This window comes from Lynx rufus, unplaced genomic scaffold (genome assembly GCF_022079265.1).
Source record: "Lynx rufus isolate CCGP_SWC_20201006 ecotype Redwood Valley unplaced genomic scaffold, mLynRuf1.p SCAF_10, whole genome shotgun sequence".
Taxonomy (NCBI): Eukaryota; Metazoa; Chordata; class Mammalia; order Carnivora; family Felidae; genus Lynx; species Lynx rufus.
Window position 1 is genome coordinate 73708297 of NW_025814824.1, and position 17588 is coordinate 73725884.

Sequence of the window (17588 nt, forward strand, 5' to 3'; positions counted from 1 at the left end):
AGATGCACCCCCATCTCTGGGGTGGCGCCAGTGTGGGGAGCAGAAGTGTGATGCGGTGGTCAGAACATAGGCTTCAGAGGCAGCAGTCCTGGGTTCAAATCTCAGCTCTGCCCCTTACTTACTGCATGCCTGTGCACGTTGTTTTCTCTCCCTGGGTCTCAGTTTCTGCAACTGGAAAATGGAAACAACATGCCTCCAGGCTTGTCACGCAGGGTGGAGAGGGCTTGGAGAATGGCTGAGTCTGGGATCTCAGACCAGGCTTGAGAGGGCTCTGGAAACATGACAGAGGGGTCAGACCTGGGTGGGGAAGCCATCTGTGTGCCTCTGGGACCCTTTCTGCATGGCCCACGATCCTTGGGGGAGGGGGGGCGGGAAGCAGGGTTCACCCAGGAGCCGATGACTTCTTGTGGAATTTCCAAATGGTAAAGGCAGTTGGAACGTTGGGTGGAAAACCCACCTGTGTGCCTCTGTGTCCCTTGTCCTTTACACTCACCCCGTTTCCATACTCTGGAGAGCCCAGAGCCCAGTCTGATGTTGCAGAAGGGTTTCTGATGGCCGAGTTTGCTCTCCTGGGTCCTCCAGCTCGCAGCCTGCTTTTCTGCAGCTGGGGCTCCTTCCTGGCACCCTGGGCTCCCGAGTCTTGTTGTCCCTTTGTGAGGCTGTGAAACATGCTGAGCACTGACCCCATTCCATCCTTCTCTCAGAGCGCTGCCAGCACAAGGCCGTGATGTGCAGTGGATTTCAGTGAAGGTTTGGGGTAATGTAGGAGGGTGGTGGTAGGGCGTGTCACAGCACAGGAAAAGTTGTCAAGCAATCATCAACCACCCCCTAGCCATTAGGGGTATGTAGTAGGCTGAGTTTCCCCCAACCTCGGCCTACTGTCTCCCTGAGACTCCCATTTCCTTGGCTTTCCCCTCCCTTCTAGAGCCTTCTTTCCTCTCACTGCCAGCATCTAAAACCCAAATTTCTGTTATTTTCTTACATAGAGCTTTTTGTTTCCCCCTTGGCACTCAGATCTGCTTCTGGAAAGTCAAGGAGACATCCAAGTATGTTTTCTTAAACAAAAGAAACCACCTTCCCTTGTCTCCATCCTCAACAAGGCAAGGAGTTGGCAGAAGCTTTCAAATGGGAGGTTTCTTTTAAGTTTATTTATTTTGAGAGAGACAGAGACAGCATGAGTGGAGGAGGGGCAGAGAGAGAGAAAGAATCGCAAGCAGGCTCCACACTGTCAGCCCAGAGCCCGACGCGGGGCTCCAACTCATGAAACCATGAGATCTTGACCTGAGCCAAAACCAAGAGTCTGACACTTAGCCCAACTGAACCACCCAGGTGCCCCTCAAATGAGAGGTTTCTGAAACATGATGGGGCCCTTTAGGTGGGGCCCTCTCTCTCCCAACTCTCTTTTATTTATTTTTTATTAAATGCTTATTTATTTTGAGAGAAAGAGAATGAATCCCAAGCAGAGCTTGGGGCTTTGATGTAGGGCTCGAACACACGAACCCTGAGATCATGAGATCGTGACCTGAGCTGAAACCAAGAGTTTCAGTAGAGGCTTAACCCACTGAGCTGCCTGGTACCCCTCTAAACCCTCCTTTAAATGTGGAGAAGTAGAAGGATTTCTTCTAAGTCCAAAGTGAACCCCCTTCTTACTTACAGACTTTTTTTTTTTTTTTAAGTAGGCTTCACGCCCAACGTGGGGTTTGAACTCATGACTCTTGAGACTAAGAGTTGCACGCTCTACTGATTGAGCGAGCCAGGCACCTCACTTATGAACTATTTTTATCTGGCTCTTGCTGGCACCCCTGGCCCTAGGGATAGTTTTGCCCAGGGAACCACCCATGTACGTGCTTCCGGAGGGGACCGGCCTTCACCCACACAAGGGCCTTTTCTTAGGAATTGGCTTGACTGACTGTCTCTGTTACCTTGTCACCTTAACTTTGCAGCACGTTTTGGTTCACTGGGCAATTTCTTTGATTCAAATATGTGTTGAGCCTCAGTTTCCTCACATGAATCATGGGTGACAATCACCCCTGCCCCGGAGGGGTGTTTACAAGGGTTGAGCTTATACACGGACAGCGTTTGGCACCGTGGGTGGTGCATGGCACCGTACGTGTGTGTCGTTACACGTGTTGTACTGTTCTTTCTCTCAAAATGACACCCTGCCCAGTGAGGCCAATTGCTTGACATTCAGGAAATCAACCATGCCGGGCCTGTGCCCAGAAGAATGCCCTGGTGGGGAGTAATGCCAGGGTCCGGGGAGCAGCCCACAACGGTCAGGGAGGGGCAGGCCTTCTTCACACTTGCTATACCTCGAACCACACCGTGTGCTTCTGTACCTACATGCCTTTGTTCATGCTGTTCTCACCTCCCGGAGTGTCCTTTCTTCCCATCTTGCATTCGAGTTCCAGAGGATCCTCTTCCAAGAAGCCGTCCCCAACAGGCTGGGGGCCTATCTTGATCTTTGCATTTCTGAAGCACCCTGCCTAAATACATCTTCTGTAGGTGCTCTTCTTCCACTCTTCTGCTGCAGGAGCAGAGAGCCTGATGGTCCTTCCCAGCTGCCTCCCAGGTGGAGAGGTGGAGGATGGTTGAATCTGGGATTTGAGATTAGGACTCCAGGAAAACACCAGGGGGCTGGTCCTGGGCTGGGAAACCATCTGTGGGTGACAGCCAGCCCATGATTGGGGAGCTCACTGCACAGCCCACACATTCCTAGGTCCATCCAGCAAATGTGTGGCTCCTTGTTGAATTTCAAAATGGTGAAGGCAGTTGGGAGCATTTGAAGGAAAACCCAAATGTGTGCTGCCTCTGTGTCTCTCATCACAGGGAGCGGGGAAAGACGGAGGCCTCCTAAGGTGGACGACGGGTCCCCGCATGTGGCTGTTTGATGCCCAGAGGGTGTTCCTGGCTGCCTCTCATGAGGGTGGGACCTCAGCATTCCTTGAGTGAGGCCCACTTGTGGACAGAGGCCTTACTGCTGTGCCTCAGTCTGCTTGGCCATTAAGTGGGCTTTCCTCCAGAGATTCCCCTGTCCCCTGTGCTTGCCTCTTTCCTCCTCTTTTTCCAGGAAGTACTGCATACAGGCTTCTGGGCAAGGCAGCTGGCATTACTGGAGCAAGCTGCTTAGACTCTGCAGCCAACTCTAATGCAAGCCTTACTTTTTGTTTCCTCCAAGGTTCTTCAGAAGACCTGAAATTCTGTGTGCTGTATCTAGCAGAGGTGAGTCCTTGCCCCTGGATCAGAGGAGAGGGCTCTGTGGCCTGGTGCTAGTGAGACGACATTGGTCTGGGTCTAGTCCAGGGTTCTGGTGCCAGGCTCCACATCATCTTGTACAGTAGTCCTTGTCAGGTTTCTCCCCCTGTAGAATGGGGACAACAGTCCCTACCTCAGTGCCTCTCACCTCTGCGTGGAAGAGCAGTGGGCACAGAAGTGCCTAGAGGGGACAGAAGGACGTTGTGATCCCCCTGCTGAGGAACCTCTGGTCACCAGCATCTGCGGGGTTCCCAGAGAGGGTGTGGCCTGACAGCTGTGCATCACCTTATTTACCTAGTTGGTAGCCCTCCTTCTGGAGATTTCCCCAATTCTTGTGCCTGCCTCTTTCTTCCTCTCTTTCCCGGAAGTACCACCCATGACCCCTCCTACAGAATCTTGTCAGTGTTTTAAAAGGCCTGAAGGTAATTGCATCTTTACCTGGGCCAGATAATGCAGGCTAAAGAAAATATTAAGTGTCCGTGTTTGGGGCTGGAATAATGTGGTTGGTATTCTTGGTTATTTCAGTCTGCTCAGAAGCTCATACGAGCAGTGCTATCCCTTTGCTGAACAAAATCAGGCAAATGACTTACTGCTTTGGAAGACAAAAATATCTTCAGACCAGGGGTTTAATCACAGAAGTCCATGGCTGTGAAAAAGTTGAGAGCCACTGAGCCATACGATGACTTAAATTTTCCGCAAATTTTCTGTTCCCGACCTTGGGTGTCTGCTAATATGAGCAGGGGCAGTATCTGTTCCAAGCAAGGATTCATTAGACCCATTTCTGTCCTCTGCTTCTGCTTGAGTCGGTCCCACCTCACAGTCTGGGGAACGGGCCAGTCTTATGGGACAAGATGCTGGGGTAGGGCACGGTCTATGCTGGCCAAGAGGAGTACACCCTTTTGGGAAGGAATGTGTATGTGGCTTGTGATTGAAAAATCATTCCTTTGTTTCCTGGCTATGAAAAGAGGTGCAGGCCTTCAAGAGTGTCCCCTTGGGTGAACAGATGACTAGGGGAGATGACAGAGTTGACCAGTTAGCTTCAGGGGAGAGCAGAGAGTTCCAAAGGGCAGTGGACATTGTTGGAGCTGAGCTGGGGACCTCGATTGCCTACAGTGGCAACCTGAGGGCCAGAAAGGCATTAGATGTCCTCCCCTGGGTTGGCACATCTCCACCAGGCACGGGAAGTATCTGGCAAAGGCAGAAAACAGCCTAGGAGCTGTGGACCAGGCTGAGAAATGCCAGAGCCCTGGCCCCTCAGCCTCACCCCTCTGGATTCCAGTTCTCTCTGGTAGGGGCTGAAATCAAGCTCTGGGTTCTTTAATGCCAAGAGAGCTTCCTGCCAGTCTGGTTTGTTTTCGTAGAGAAAAGCACTTCTGCTTATTGGCTTCCAGGGAGTTGTGACCTAGCTCTCCAAAGCTGATGAAGGGATATTGATCCAGGGGCCTTTTATTTCAGTAAAGCACCAGGAGTTCTGACCCAGAGGGGCTGGGAGATTGGAGCTCACAGGCATCCAGAAGCCTCTCTTTTCTCATAACAGGGCTGCTGCTCGTGAGGCATGTCTATAACAGGAAGACAAGATGCCTGCTTGCTCTGTAGCCCCAAACAGGCTCCACATGGTGGTTTTGGGTCCCCATGGGGAACCCCAAACTCACATCTTAATTGGAACTTCTGACAAGCGGTTTATCTTCATTGTCTAACATGCAGGGGGCACCCAAAAAGAAACCAGGGCAAGGGAGTCAGGATTTGGAGAGATTTTCCCACTTCATTAGAAAATCCCACTTGCCTGGGTGGCAGCATGCTGGGTTTTCCCAGCAGTAGGTCCCTGGTGGGATTGTCCTATGCAGTCCTTGGTCCTGGAGTCGCTATTCTCCCGGACAGGTATCCTTCAATCCCTGCAAATCCATGGGACAGATGCAGCCTCCCTACTGGCTTCAGAACACCGGGGGCATTGGGTCAAAGGGCATGTTGGTCAAGGACCAGTCTCTTCAAATCTGATCTTGGCTCTATTAATTGAAGAGCCTATGCTTTGTGGTTAGGAAGACCTAGACTTGAATCTTGGCTCTGCCATTTCCTAACTGAATGATCCGGGCAAGTCACATAGTCCTCTCTGAAGAAAGGCTGATGGGGCCTACCTGGCAGGGTTGTTGTAATGATTAAATGAGATTCAATAAGATACCCTGTCCAAGGCACTTAGCACAGAGCCTGGCACACAGTGAGTACTCCATAAATGGTAGTTATTATTATTGTCAGCTTCATAACAGGGGGAGAGCTTTTCATATTCATTTATTCTCCATTGGAGACATCACCAATGATTTATTGACCTTTTAAAAAGTAAGCTAAGAGGGATATCTCATGTTGCTTGTAATGTGCATTTAGAGTTATACAAATGTGGTAAGGTTGCAGGCTCTGGAGGAGGCCGAAGACAGAATTTGAATCTCCTTTCTGGAGGTCTCCTGCAGCATCTGACTTAATCTCTCTGAGCCTTAGTGTTCCCATCTGGAAAATGATAACAGCTGTGCCTTTCCTTCCTACCTGTGTCATAAGGTTATTAGAATTAAATGGGAGGACTTTTGTCAAAGCAAATGAACAAATAGTAGCAGAAGAGGTTTTAGTTCATACAAAGATTATATTAATTCAGGAACAAGGAGGTAAGGCAAGATGTTGATTTTTTTTTGATAATTTTTTTAATGTTGGGGTGCCTGGGTGGTTCAGTCGGTTGAGCGTCCGACTTCGGCTCAAGTCATGATTTCGCAGCTCATGAGTTTGAGCCCCATAATGTTTATTTATTTTTGAGAGAGAGAGAGAGCAAGGGAGGGGCAGGGAGAGAGGGACACAGAATCCAAAGCAGACTCCAGGCTCTGAGCTGTCAGCACAGAGCCCAACGCAGGGCTTGAACTCGTGAGCTGTGAGATCATGATGTGAGCCAAGTCGGAGGCTTAACTGACAGAGCCACCCAGGTGCCCCAAGATGAGGGTTTTAAAGAGTCCAGGAGGACCTGGGTTTCTGGTTGGATTTGAGGATGCTCATGTTTGAATGCAGTTGTCCGGGCCCAGTGCTGTGCCATCAGGAGGTCCTGCCTCTGAGTGAGTCATGTGAGGATGCCTTCAGGGCTGTTTACAGCCTTGACCATGGGTCCTGGTATTACAGGGCACAGTGTGCAACAGCATCAAAAGCAATGAGGTAGATCACATGGGGGATTAAGAGGGACTGTTCATATGCAGGCCGCCAGGCAGGCAATGAGGTCCCTGATATGGACGGATTTCCACAGCTGGGAATTTAGCTTCCCTGGAGGGAGCTGGTTCTGTGCTCTCTCTCTCATCCAGACCAGCCTCCAAAGTTCCTTGAAAGGAACCTTGGGAGGAAAGGCCTTCCCAAAATGTTTGCCCATCTAAGACAGCCAACCCCTGGCCCCAGGCTAGGCCTGGCTTTAGGTCTTCGGTGCCTCAGAAGGCTTCTGGATTCTCTAGCATTATGGGGCTTTCAGCTTCAGGCTCTCAGAGCCAGACACCCAGCTTCCCTGAGCTCTACTGTTGGGACAGGTCATATGGTCACCATCCCAGGTAGCGAAATAGGACTTTCTAAAAGGAGATTATCCACAGGGGAGGGTAGAGGAAGTGGTTCTTGTGGATGTCAGGAAAATGGAGAGAGTCACAGCTTCTACCTTGCAAGTTGTTGGAAGAAGGACCAAGACCCCACTGGTGAAGTGCTTCGCACTGTGTGAAGCATGGTGTGTGATGGGGATGTCTCAAGCTTAGGATGCTGACAGCTCTGTCACTGTGAGGGCTTTCCTGCACTTTTGTGGGAAGGGACCGCCATCCTGGAGCTTAGGGCAGGGCAGGTTATACAAAAAGCTACCAGTGAGCTCTGCAGCTGCTGTGAGACTCGTTGGCCGATAGAGCTCTTCTGAAAGCTTTGCAGGCTGGCTGCCTCTGGGCTCAGTCTGCAAGGGGGAGCGTTTCTGCCAGCCTCCTAGCTGGCGATGGAGCTCTCAACAGGTGGTTCTCCAAGGCTTTGGGTCTTTCTTCTGCTGCTCACTGGCCATAAGACCTCCCGAAGGCCTTAGCCACCCCGAGCCTTTGTTTTTCCCTTCCTTGAATCGGGAGTAACCGTCCAAGCCCTCTCTACCTCTTCATGGAATTGTCAAGATCAAAATGAGAGCATGGATGGGGAAAGTGCTCTTTAAAATTGATGATGAGGTAAAACGAATTGTTATTTAGGCAGAATTCCAGGTTCAGAACAGAAACCGAGGAGGAAGTTTGGCTCGGGGAGATGAAGGGATTTGCTGAAGCCCAAACAGCTAGGTAGAGGCAGGGCCAGCTTTGTGGAGATGCAGCGTTTCCAAGCTGGAAAGGACCATGGTCCCTGCCTCGCCGCTCACCCGACAGGGGAGCCTCAAGAGACAGGTCGGCTCCCGCCCCCAGCTGGCTTCCGTGCGGGGAATCTTGGGGTCTTTCTTTGCTGGGCGTGTCCTTCCCCTGCAGTGGGTTGGGGGTTCTGAGAAGTGGAAGGAATCTGTTGTTAAGTGGTAGGATTGCCTCACCGCATCCTCCCGGTTCCCCGAAGCCAAGGGGCGGTACTTTGTTCCCTTTCTCCTCTGATGCCTTTAGGAAGATCAGCTTCTGGGCACTTTGGGGCAGGAGAGGCAGGGCTGGCTCCCCCGGGAACACTTAGCACAGGAGCCAGCCTCGCCCTGAAGGGTGACATCCCTGGGGGTTGGGTGGGGTAGCAGAACAGAGAAGAACCCCCAGCGCTATTAGATGATGCTGGTAACCACTCCAGCTCAGAGCCCTTGCATGTGCTGTTCCTTCTCTCTGGAACGATTTCTCCCGAGCACTTGCCTTGCTGGCCCTTCAGAGAGGCCTTCTCTGACCACCAGGCTCAAACAGGATCTCTCCCTTTTGGCCTTTTCACAACTGATAATGTTATTTAATTGTTTATTGGCTTATTATCTCTGCCACAACCTGGGGGCCAAAGCTTGGTCTCTCTTATTTGTTTCTTCACCCCCAGGACCTAGTATTGTCCCTGAAAATCAGCAGGTGCTCAACAAATATTTATTAGATAAATGAAGTACGGGTAATAACAACAGTAGCTGCTGTTTGTTGAGGTCTCAGACTGCTCTCGTTACTTACCCGCTCACTAGCTCTGAGAGGGAGGGATGTTACCACTCCCATTCTATAGACTTTCCTGAGGCAGAGAGTCAGGAAGTGGCAAAGCTGGGATTCAACCAGGTCTGTCCAACTGCAAAACGGGGGAGGACCGCCTAGAAACACTGTTGTTTTCCTCTGTTCCAAGCCATCCAGCTCCTGCTCTTAGCTCCCTGGCTGAGCTCATATAATCGCAGCGCTGTGGGGTTATAATCAAATTCCAGTGGAGTCAGAAAGAGCCTGCCGTCCTCGGACCAGCATGTCCTAGAGTGGATGATGGCCCTGGGCTTGCTGGACCGCCCCACGTGCTGAGTCCCCAGGGGCCGACTCCCTGGGTCTTAGCAGCGCCCTGGCGCTGGTGCCAAGGCTGGCCCGGGTTTGACCTCATCCCGGAAGTGCCTCCAGGAGCCAGAGCTCACCGAGGCCGTTACTTGCCAAGTTCTGTGCCAGGCCAAGGTGGAAAAGGCCCTCCCGGAAGGACTTTCTGGTCTAGTTGGGGAGACGAGCCTGCACTTAACAAGGTCAGATAGCAAAGCGAGATGTAAACGACAGCAGTGCCGGTGCCCAAGTCTGTTGGCGTGCTGCAGAGCTGAGTCGTCATCGATCACACCCAGCTCATGTGTCAGGCGCTGGTGGGGCTGTAGGAGGCCACATGACCATGCCTGCAAAGACTTTCTAAAGGGACCCGAGTTTCTGTTTGCATTCTGTTGGTGTGTCTGTCCAACTGCCCATCTGATCTCGGCCTTGTGATCAGAGAGTGTGCTGAGGTGGGAGGAGGGGAGGTTCTGCGAGCTGGAGGAGGGGTCCTGGCTCCACAGAGCATCAGAGGGCTGGAGACCTTGGCCCTCTGGGTTCCCCACGTGCTCCCCCAGCTGCTGCCTTGTGCTGCCTGTCCCCGGGGGTGACCTCACCATTGCTGCCCTGTGGCTCTCCACAGGCCTCCACTGTGTTGGGAACCAGCGCCTCCCACCCTTCCCCCAACCCGCGGGCACACCGCTCGCTCGCCAGCTGGCCCCCAAACCGGCTTCCCTGCTCCTCTGGCTGCCTCGATGTCACTGGGGATTGGTGTGCATTTGTGGCTTTTAGCGGGCATTCCCCTCCCTGCTTCAGCCTCGCCCTCTGGGGCCCGGGGATGGGCTTGGGCCTGGGAGCCCCCTGAACCAGGGAGCAGCCCTGACCATCCTTTTCTCTATTTTCCCTGACGTCAGAAGGCAGAGTGCTTATTCACTTTGGAAGCGCACTCACAGGAGCAGAAGAAGCGAGTGTGCTGGTGCCTGTCGGAGAACATCGCTAAGCAGCAACAGCTGGCGGCCTCGCCCCCGGAGAGCAAGGTAAGGGCCTTGCCAGTGGCCACAGCCCTGGCTGCCCGGCTTCCCCTCTGCCAGCCTGGACCCTCAAGCCTCCGAATTGAGCTTGGGACCAGCTCCAGCTTAGGACTTGGATCTGAGCAATAAGCTGTTGGCAAGGAGGCCCGTGCTTGAAGGTCTCTCCCCTTTGGCGTTTCACTGGGTCTGTTGAGTGGATTTCGATTTCACTGGGTCTGTTGAGTGGGTTTCACACTGCTCAGGTAGAGTGACAGAGCCTAATGGAGCATGGCCATCACCTCTCGGCTCTGTCCGATGGTTTGCCTGTGGCACGGTCTAATTTGGATTGGCCTGCGACTGCTGCCTGGCATGTGGCCCCCCTTTGCTATTGGATAGGTCATGCCCAGGGGCAGCAAGCTGGTGCCTAACACTGGCAGAGGGGAGGCATTGTTGGGAGGAGATGTCTGAGACAGAAACTGTTCTAATTCGATGCAGGCCACAGCCAAGTGGAACCAAGTGGAGTTTGCTGGGGACTGGGGGCCGGCCAGCTGAAGCATCACGGAAGGTCAGAGCCTCCCAGCTGAGGCTGACCTGAGATAGGCACCCGTCAGCTGGTCCCGTGCCCCTATTAGAGGGGATGGGACGGGACCCGGACCATAGCCATCCCCTTTGTCAGCCGGATGCCAGCCACAAGGCACGGTTGTATTTCCCATTTGAGGCCCACGGGTGGCTTCTCTTAGGTGGAAGTGTTGGAAATTTGGGGATTTGGTTTAGCTGGCTGTGAAAGGATCTGAGTTGTTGGTCTGTTGGCTCAGGGGGAGAGGGTGAATGACAGTGAGCGCCAGCCGGGAAACTCGCTGATCTCCTTTTTTCTCCCCCCTGCTTCCAGCGGGGGCTGTGGGGACAGGCCTGCTGAGGGCAGAAGGTTCCTGGGCAGCCTCGTCTGGAATGGCAGTGGTGCACGGCCGCTCCCCAGCTCTTCCCTAAGGAAGGGAGTAAGAGTCTGAGAATTCTGTAATCCCAGACTTGAAAGTTATCTTGTTTTACGCTAGCCAGGGGCAGGAGTAACTCTGATGAGGGAGGATAGTGGGAAGGGGGGGGGGGATTCGAGTCACACTCTACTGCTGGCTGGTGCTGTGACCTTGGGCAAGTCGCTCTACTACCCAGTGCTTTGGCGTCCCCGTCTGGGGACAACAGTTCCTCCTCCGAAGGGTTGCTGGGAGGATGAAATGAGATGGTGCATATGCAGTCCGTGGCACAGTGCCCGGTATGCAGTAGGTGCTCAATCAATCATAGTTGATGGGTTGCGCACTGCCCCCACCTCTGTCCCAGCTGCTTCCTGCTACCGTCCCGCTGTCAGGTTCTTCTACTAAACAGAGACCTGTCTCTGAGGCTGTAGGCTGCCGGCTTGGTCACGGTCAGAAACCAGGCCACTCTCTTCACCGGGGTGGTCCCTGGGATGTCCCATGGCTGAACTCACGCCCCCAGCTTTCTTATATTTGGCGCTTAGCTCTTTATGGTCCAGGGGAAAGAGTTCTTTCCGCTTTAACTTCAGAGTTTGCAGGCTCTGGAGTACGTTGGCAATAATCTTCTCAGGGCCTTGGGAGGTCTCTCTGTCTTTGGTTGGGAGGAAAGTTTGAGCGACTGAAGATAGTCTGAGTTTCTTTTCTTTCCTTCCTTTTTTTTTTTTTTTTTTGAAGTTTATTTATTTATTTTGAGAGAGAGAGAGAGAGTGCCCAAGCAGGGGAAGAGGCAGAGAGAGAGAGGGAGAGAGAGAATCGCAATCACCGTCAGCGCAGGGCCCGATGAGAGGCCTGAACCCGCGAACCGTGAGAGCACGACCTGAGCTGAAGTCAGACGCTTAACCGACTGAGCCACCGAGGCACCCTAGTCTGAGTTTCTGAGACGGGCTCTGGTCCCCGTAGGCTGCGGATTTGGCTGGCTGATGCTGGAAGGGCCTCAGGGTTTGGGGCCTGGCTTCAGGGCCATGCCAGGACATACAGGAACCCTGGGCTGGCAACAGTTAGACACTTCTTCAAATCAAAACTCTTGAAGTGTGTGTTTAATGGAGAAGCTGTGTGTTGGGTGGAGAAGCATAAAGGAGGGCTTGACCACTGAGACAACCTCAGAGTTGCCTCCTTGCTGAAAATGGGGCCCTGTCCCAGCCCTTGCACATCCCACTGGCTCACTCCTTAGAAAGGAGTTATGTAAACATCTTTTGTTAGGTGAGCCCCTTGGGGTCTCAAGCGCAAGCTCCCTCACCCCCCACCCCCGGCATATACACTTAAAGAGCCTTAGCAACTTACTTCTTCTCGTGTCTTCCAAAAAGCTCCCTGAGAGAAGTTCCGGTAAATATGATTTTCTCATCCCGTAGAGTGGCCTGGTGGCCGTCCAGCTGGCCCAGCAGCTATCCACCAGTGCTCAGCTCTACCAGGTCCTGGCAGCCTCGGAGGTGACCACGGATGTCTTTGCCAAGGGCTGGTCCACAGCCTTTCTGCTAAGGTTGCTGACCTCCAGGGAGACAGAAAAGGGAAGGCCAAGCAAGCAGCGCTCAGGCCCCAGCTTCTTGCTTTTCAGGCAGAAAGAGTCCCACTTGATCAATTCGTCCTGACTGAGTAGCATGCCTTTTTTTTTTTTTTTTTTTTTTTTAAAAAAAAAACACCTTTTCTTTGTTCTTTCTGGGAATGCTCCACCTTCTGCTGTACAAGGGAAACTGCTGGCCAGGCTGCTCCCTGCCCTAACTCAGATGCCTCTCCGGGGGAGGAGGGGTTTGCAAGACAGCTCCCCAAAGTCTCATGCTGCCCCTTCTCAACCCTGTTCAACAGTGTTTGCTGGCACTTTGGATTGAGGGACTCTTCAAACATCTCAAGGAACACAAAGTTCTTCCCAGATTTGTGAAACATAAATGGGATGCCCTGAATGTGAAATGCTTGTTGGGAAAGGTAGAGGGACCGGGAAGAAGGTGGATGCAAAGGACAACATAGATGCAGGTACCGCCACCTGCTCTGTGACCTTTGGCAGCTTCTTCCTCAGTGGTCCCTCATGTATTGGTCAGATGGCTCTTTCTAGCTCTTGGAGCTTTGTGATTATCATGAAAGCTTACCATGGAAGATGATCCTGGAGGGCCTGGGTTCATCCAGTCTCCATCAGGGAACCAGACCCTGCGGATTTCCACATGACTTGACTGCCTGTCAACTCTGCTGCCTTTGGGGCCCAGAGCTTTTCTTTCCCCTCTTGGGGGTGCGGCGGTCACAGGCTTTCTGTGCTGTGTCTGAGGTGCCTGTGGGTTGCAGCTGGTGGGGAAGGGAGGATCCGGCTGTGGCAGCGTGGACACAATGAGGCAGTCAGTGTCCAGCCTCCATCCCTTCTCTGGGGGCCCCCTTGCCTTTCTCCGGCTCACTTTGAGCTGACCGTGGTGGGGAGGAGGCTCCGGGGTCGGGTCGGCCTGTATGAGCTCTCCCTCTCTCTGTAGAAATGAATGACCCAGCTTCCTTCTGCTTACCACACCCTTCTTTCTTATCAGAACCCCGCCCACTTGCTTCTTTATCTGTTTCTGGAGGGAACCTACCTTTCTTCTGCCTGGGATACCTTTTACTAGACTCCCTGCCACAGGGAGTGCTATGATGCTTCTAATCTAGAATAACTCACAGGTGGTCCTGCCTGTGGCCACTGAGGTTCTGAGCCAGTAGGGAGAGACCACTGCATATTATTTTGGTTATTCAATCAAATATACATGATAAATGCCAGCTCTGTGCCAGATGCTAGGTCAGGTCCTTTGGGGTCACAGAGATGGATGAGACCTGTCCTATGGAACTCTCCTTTAATGGGGCAGAGGTGACTGGGAGTGGCAGTCCACTTATTAAAGGCGGTGCCCGATGGGACCTAAGAGCGGTCCGGTGGGGTCACGGCTGCACATCGATTGTTTGCTCGGTGAACCTCCACTGAGCCCCCACCACGTGCACAGCACTGGCCCGGGCGACGGGAAGCCTCCGAGGAGAGTGGGCTCCCGACAGCCATCAGGTATGAGAGGAGTGCGATGCAGTACCCGCTCTGTTCTCAGGGTGCTCCCTGACTCGATGGTGCGAATGCGCGGACGGATCTGCCACACTCTTTCCCTGTGAGATCGCAGTCCGTGGTGGAGACAGATATGCCAACAGATTGCTCAATAATAATATGGCAGGCGATATGGGAAACGTAAACTCTTACCACTCTGTGACCTCAGGGGAGGCACCGAGCCTTGCTGAGACTCAGTTTTTTCATCAGGAAAGTGGACGGATTAACAGGGTTCTCGTGAGGATTAACTCATGCAATGTGCACACAAGAAGAACTCTATGAACTAGCTGCTATTATCATTATTTTAAAGCTCTGTCTGTATAGGAAGATTCATCTAGTGGCCTTGCTTATTGAAGCTGAATGCTGCTGCTCTGCGCTCATGCGATGATCGCTCCGTGCCACTTCCTGGTAACCACCTGCTGTATTCCAGGGCCCAGGCAGGGAAACTGAGGCCTCCTGGGTCTGCTCTGGCTGTGAGACTTCTCCCAGATGTGACGCCGAAGTGCATGCCACCTTGTCGTTTCCACTGGTCAGCTAGAGGCGGGGCCCCGGAGATGCCAGGGTCTGTCTGGGCACCTTAGAAAGGAACAGGGGCAGGTCCTGGAGTCAGGCAGCCCTGGCCAGAGTAGACAGCGAGCTAATTCCAGTTCTGTCTGGTTCCACAGAAACTCCACCCTTATGGCTCTCTCCAGCAGGAGATGGGGCCTGCCAACTCCACCAATGCTACCCAGGATAGAAGCTTTACCTCATCAGGACAGACTCTGATTGGCTGAGCAAACCCAAGGGCGGGACTCTGCTTCTGGCAACTTAACCCTTTCTTGGGCATCCCCTACCACACAGTAACCTCACCTCAACTGGACCCAAAACGGAGGACCAAGATGGTGGGCCTCGGGTCATCTGAAGGGAATGGCCCCACAGGTGTGTGTGGACTGGCACCAGAAGGACCACAGTGGTATGAGAGGCCCTGTGGGTACAGGCACACTGGCATCAGAAGGTCCCAAAAGGAGAAGACTCAAACCTTTTCCCTACAAGGAAGAAGGAGAAGAAATAGCATCTGGGCTTCCTGCGGTTCCAGTGCCTGCCTTGGGGGCAACAGGAGAGAGGTTGGCAGAGGTCAGCCCTGATGGAGAACAATCTCATCGTCCTCCACTGCCAGAATATATCTCCACTCATTCACTTATTTTGCATCTGTACTCATTCATTCATTTCTTAATTCAGCGGATATTTTGGGGACATCTACTTTATGCCAGGCTCTGGGCTAGGAGCTGAGGGTTCTGTGGAGAATGAGGTGGACATAGTCTCTGCTTCTGTCAAGATTTCAGTCCTGGTAGGGGAGCGAGCATTAAATAGATCAACACCAACACATACACACATGCACACACGTGATTACAAACTGATCATCTACAAAGAAAAAGATTCCTTTAAGAGAAAATATTATTTAGGTTGCTGTGTGTGGGGGGTTGTTGGTGGGGGGCAGTGAATATATCATAACTTTTAGGTTGAGACCTGCAGGCCAGAAAGGGGTTAGCCAGTCAGACTTTGGAGAGAGTGTTCCAGCAAATGGAAAAGCCTGTGGAGAGGAGAGATGGGAAGGAGGTTGGTGTGCTGGGGCCAACAGAAGCCAGGCCAGTGTGGCTAGAGCTGAGTGAAGAGGTGGACCAGATGAGTGAGGGCCAGATCGTGTAGGGCCATGGTGGTTAATGTTTTACGGATTTCATTCTAGATACAGTGGGAAGCCACTGAAGGCTTTGAGAAAGGGAGTCAGTCTCAGGGACATTTCTAGAAGATCAGAGGGCCCAAGGTGGCATCCAAGTGGGTAGGAAGAGATGAGTTAGGGGGTCCCTTCAGTCTTCCAGGGGCTTGGTGGCCTATCCTAGGTAGGACCTAGGACCCTTCTGAGGGGCAATGGTTGCCTGTCCTAGGTAGTGGTTGGGGAGGTAGGTATGTGAATTTCCAGACCCTTGGATATGGTGGAGGCTCTGGGATAAGAAGAGAGAATTCCCTGCCCCCCACCTCCCCTTGTTCTCCTCTACTTTGTCTTGCTCTCTCAGTGACCTACTAGGACCTACTAAGGGACAGTGATTAGAGCCCTGCCGGCTCACTGCCTGGAGCCCAGGGTTGGACAGCTCTCATACCATTCTCTAACTGTCAAGACCTAGAGGGAGGGAAGCCCAAGGTCACGGGGCTGAGTGACATAGCTCGTACACAAAAGGTATGTGTAGGACCATAGTCACTTGCATAGAAAAAGGGGGTCAAAGAGGCTAGAGAGATGGCTCAGACCAGAGAAGCCCCTGGACCTTGGGTGGTCTCTGCATTGTGTCCTAGAAGGCCGTCTCAGTGTCTTTAGAGAGGGCTCTTATGCCTGGTGAGGTTGCTCAGCTGCTGTGGCCACTTGAACTCCAAGAAGCATGGCCCAGAAGAGACTATGTCCACCACCTTCCATTTAGGCAAGATCAGACATCCCCTGAACAGGGGATGGGATGTATCTGCCAGCGACCAGGCTGATGCCCCCACCCCGCAGGGGAATAGGCTGGGGCTGCAGTGGGGCAACTGATACACAGCATCTGTCAGCCAGGACTCAGCCCGCAGGGTTAATTCTGAGAGGCGGAGCGGCTGCGTCTGCACAGACAGCAAGCTGCACTTTGATTTCATTTGATTCCCTTATAAAATGACATTAAGGGGAATGTGAGGCCCAGGAGAATTGCCTGTCTGGGAAGGCAGTGACCTTGACTCTCCCAGACCTGGTGACTTACCTCTGTCCACCAGACAGGTGCAGAGGACAGGAACCCTGGCCATTCTCTGAAATGGAGAACGAGAACATAACACCGAGCCCTGGGGACAGGGCTTTCCTCCCATCCGGTCCTGACAAGCTGCTGACTTGGGGTCCTAGGCCTAGCCACTTCCAGGGGGAGCAGACGTCAGCTCCTGGAGGGCCTGGGCCAGTCTTCCCAGTGACTGTGGTGAGCCCCAGCGCCACTGCTGCTCTGCCTCTCAAATCGATAAGACAATTCATTTGGCTTCATGGGCTGGAGAAGATGAAACATGACCGGGTGGCCACTGCTCTTCGGCATCCCGGTCCGTCCCAGCCATCCAGGATGATGAACATGCTATCGAAAGTGCATCTGAGAGTCATAATCACGGGAAACATGGCTGGGCCCCGCCCTCCACATAAATCATGCTGAGAAGCCTACACAATGGCCTCTTTCCTGATGGTCCAATTGTCTTCGTTTGGTGTCTGGGGCTTGGGAGCCGGGAGGATGGGAGCACAACCATTTATTGTTGAAAAGGCCATCTGTGAGATTTGAATACAAAGTGATCCCTTAAGTTTCCTTCACACCCTCTGGTCCCGTTTTTTGTGTTTGCTTATGTCTCAGGCACTGGGTCTTTTGAAACTCTGTCTCTCCTGTAAACAGCCATGCCCAGTCTCTGCTGGCCTGGCCTTTTGACCCTTTGGGAGCTGGAACCTATCGGAAATCATGATGACATTTATTTATGGACGTCTTGTAAAAAAAATTCTTTCTTTAAAATATTTTTCATAAATTCTGCCACCAAAGCCCTCATTTCTTACACACGGCACCTAGTGAAGGCAGAGGGAATTTGTGGGAGGGTTCCGTACAGGGACAGCAGGGGCTTCTGAGATAGGGACTGGGGTCCCCAGGCATTATCTCCCCAGGCCACCAGCAGCCTCACTGTATAGATGAAAGGGACTAAGACTCGGAGAAGTTAAATGATATATCCAAGGTCACACAGCTAGTAAGAGGCTGAGCTAGTCTTCAAACCAAAGCCTTTCAGCCCTAACCCATTGCTGTTCCCAGATGCAAAGTTCTACTTTTTA

General features: G+C 52.6%; 1 protein-coding gene across 4 annotated transcripts in view; it reads left to right on the forward strand.

The window, feature by feature from the left end:
- Positions 1–17588, forward strand: part of RGS3 (regulator of G protein signaling 3) — a 122191-nt gene that overhangs the window by 56833 nt on the left and 47770 nt on the right. For 3 of the 4 annotated variants that reach the window (XM_047068309.1, XM_047068302.1, XM_047068306.1), the window contains 2 exons: positions 3176–3219; positions 9605–9727. In XM_047068309.1, the coding sequence (XP_046924265.1) occupies positions 3176–3219; positions 9605–9727 (167 nt within the window). Of the gene's footprint in view, positions 1–3175; positions 3220–9604; positions 9728–14418; positions 17088–17588 lie in introns of those variants that run through there. The other variant, XM_047068318.1, reaches the window with a different exon arrangement.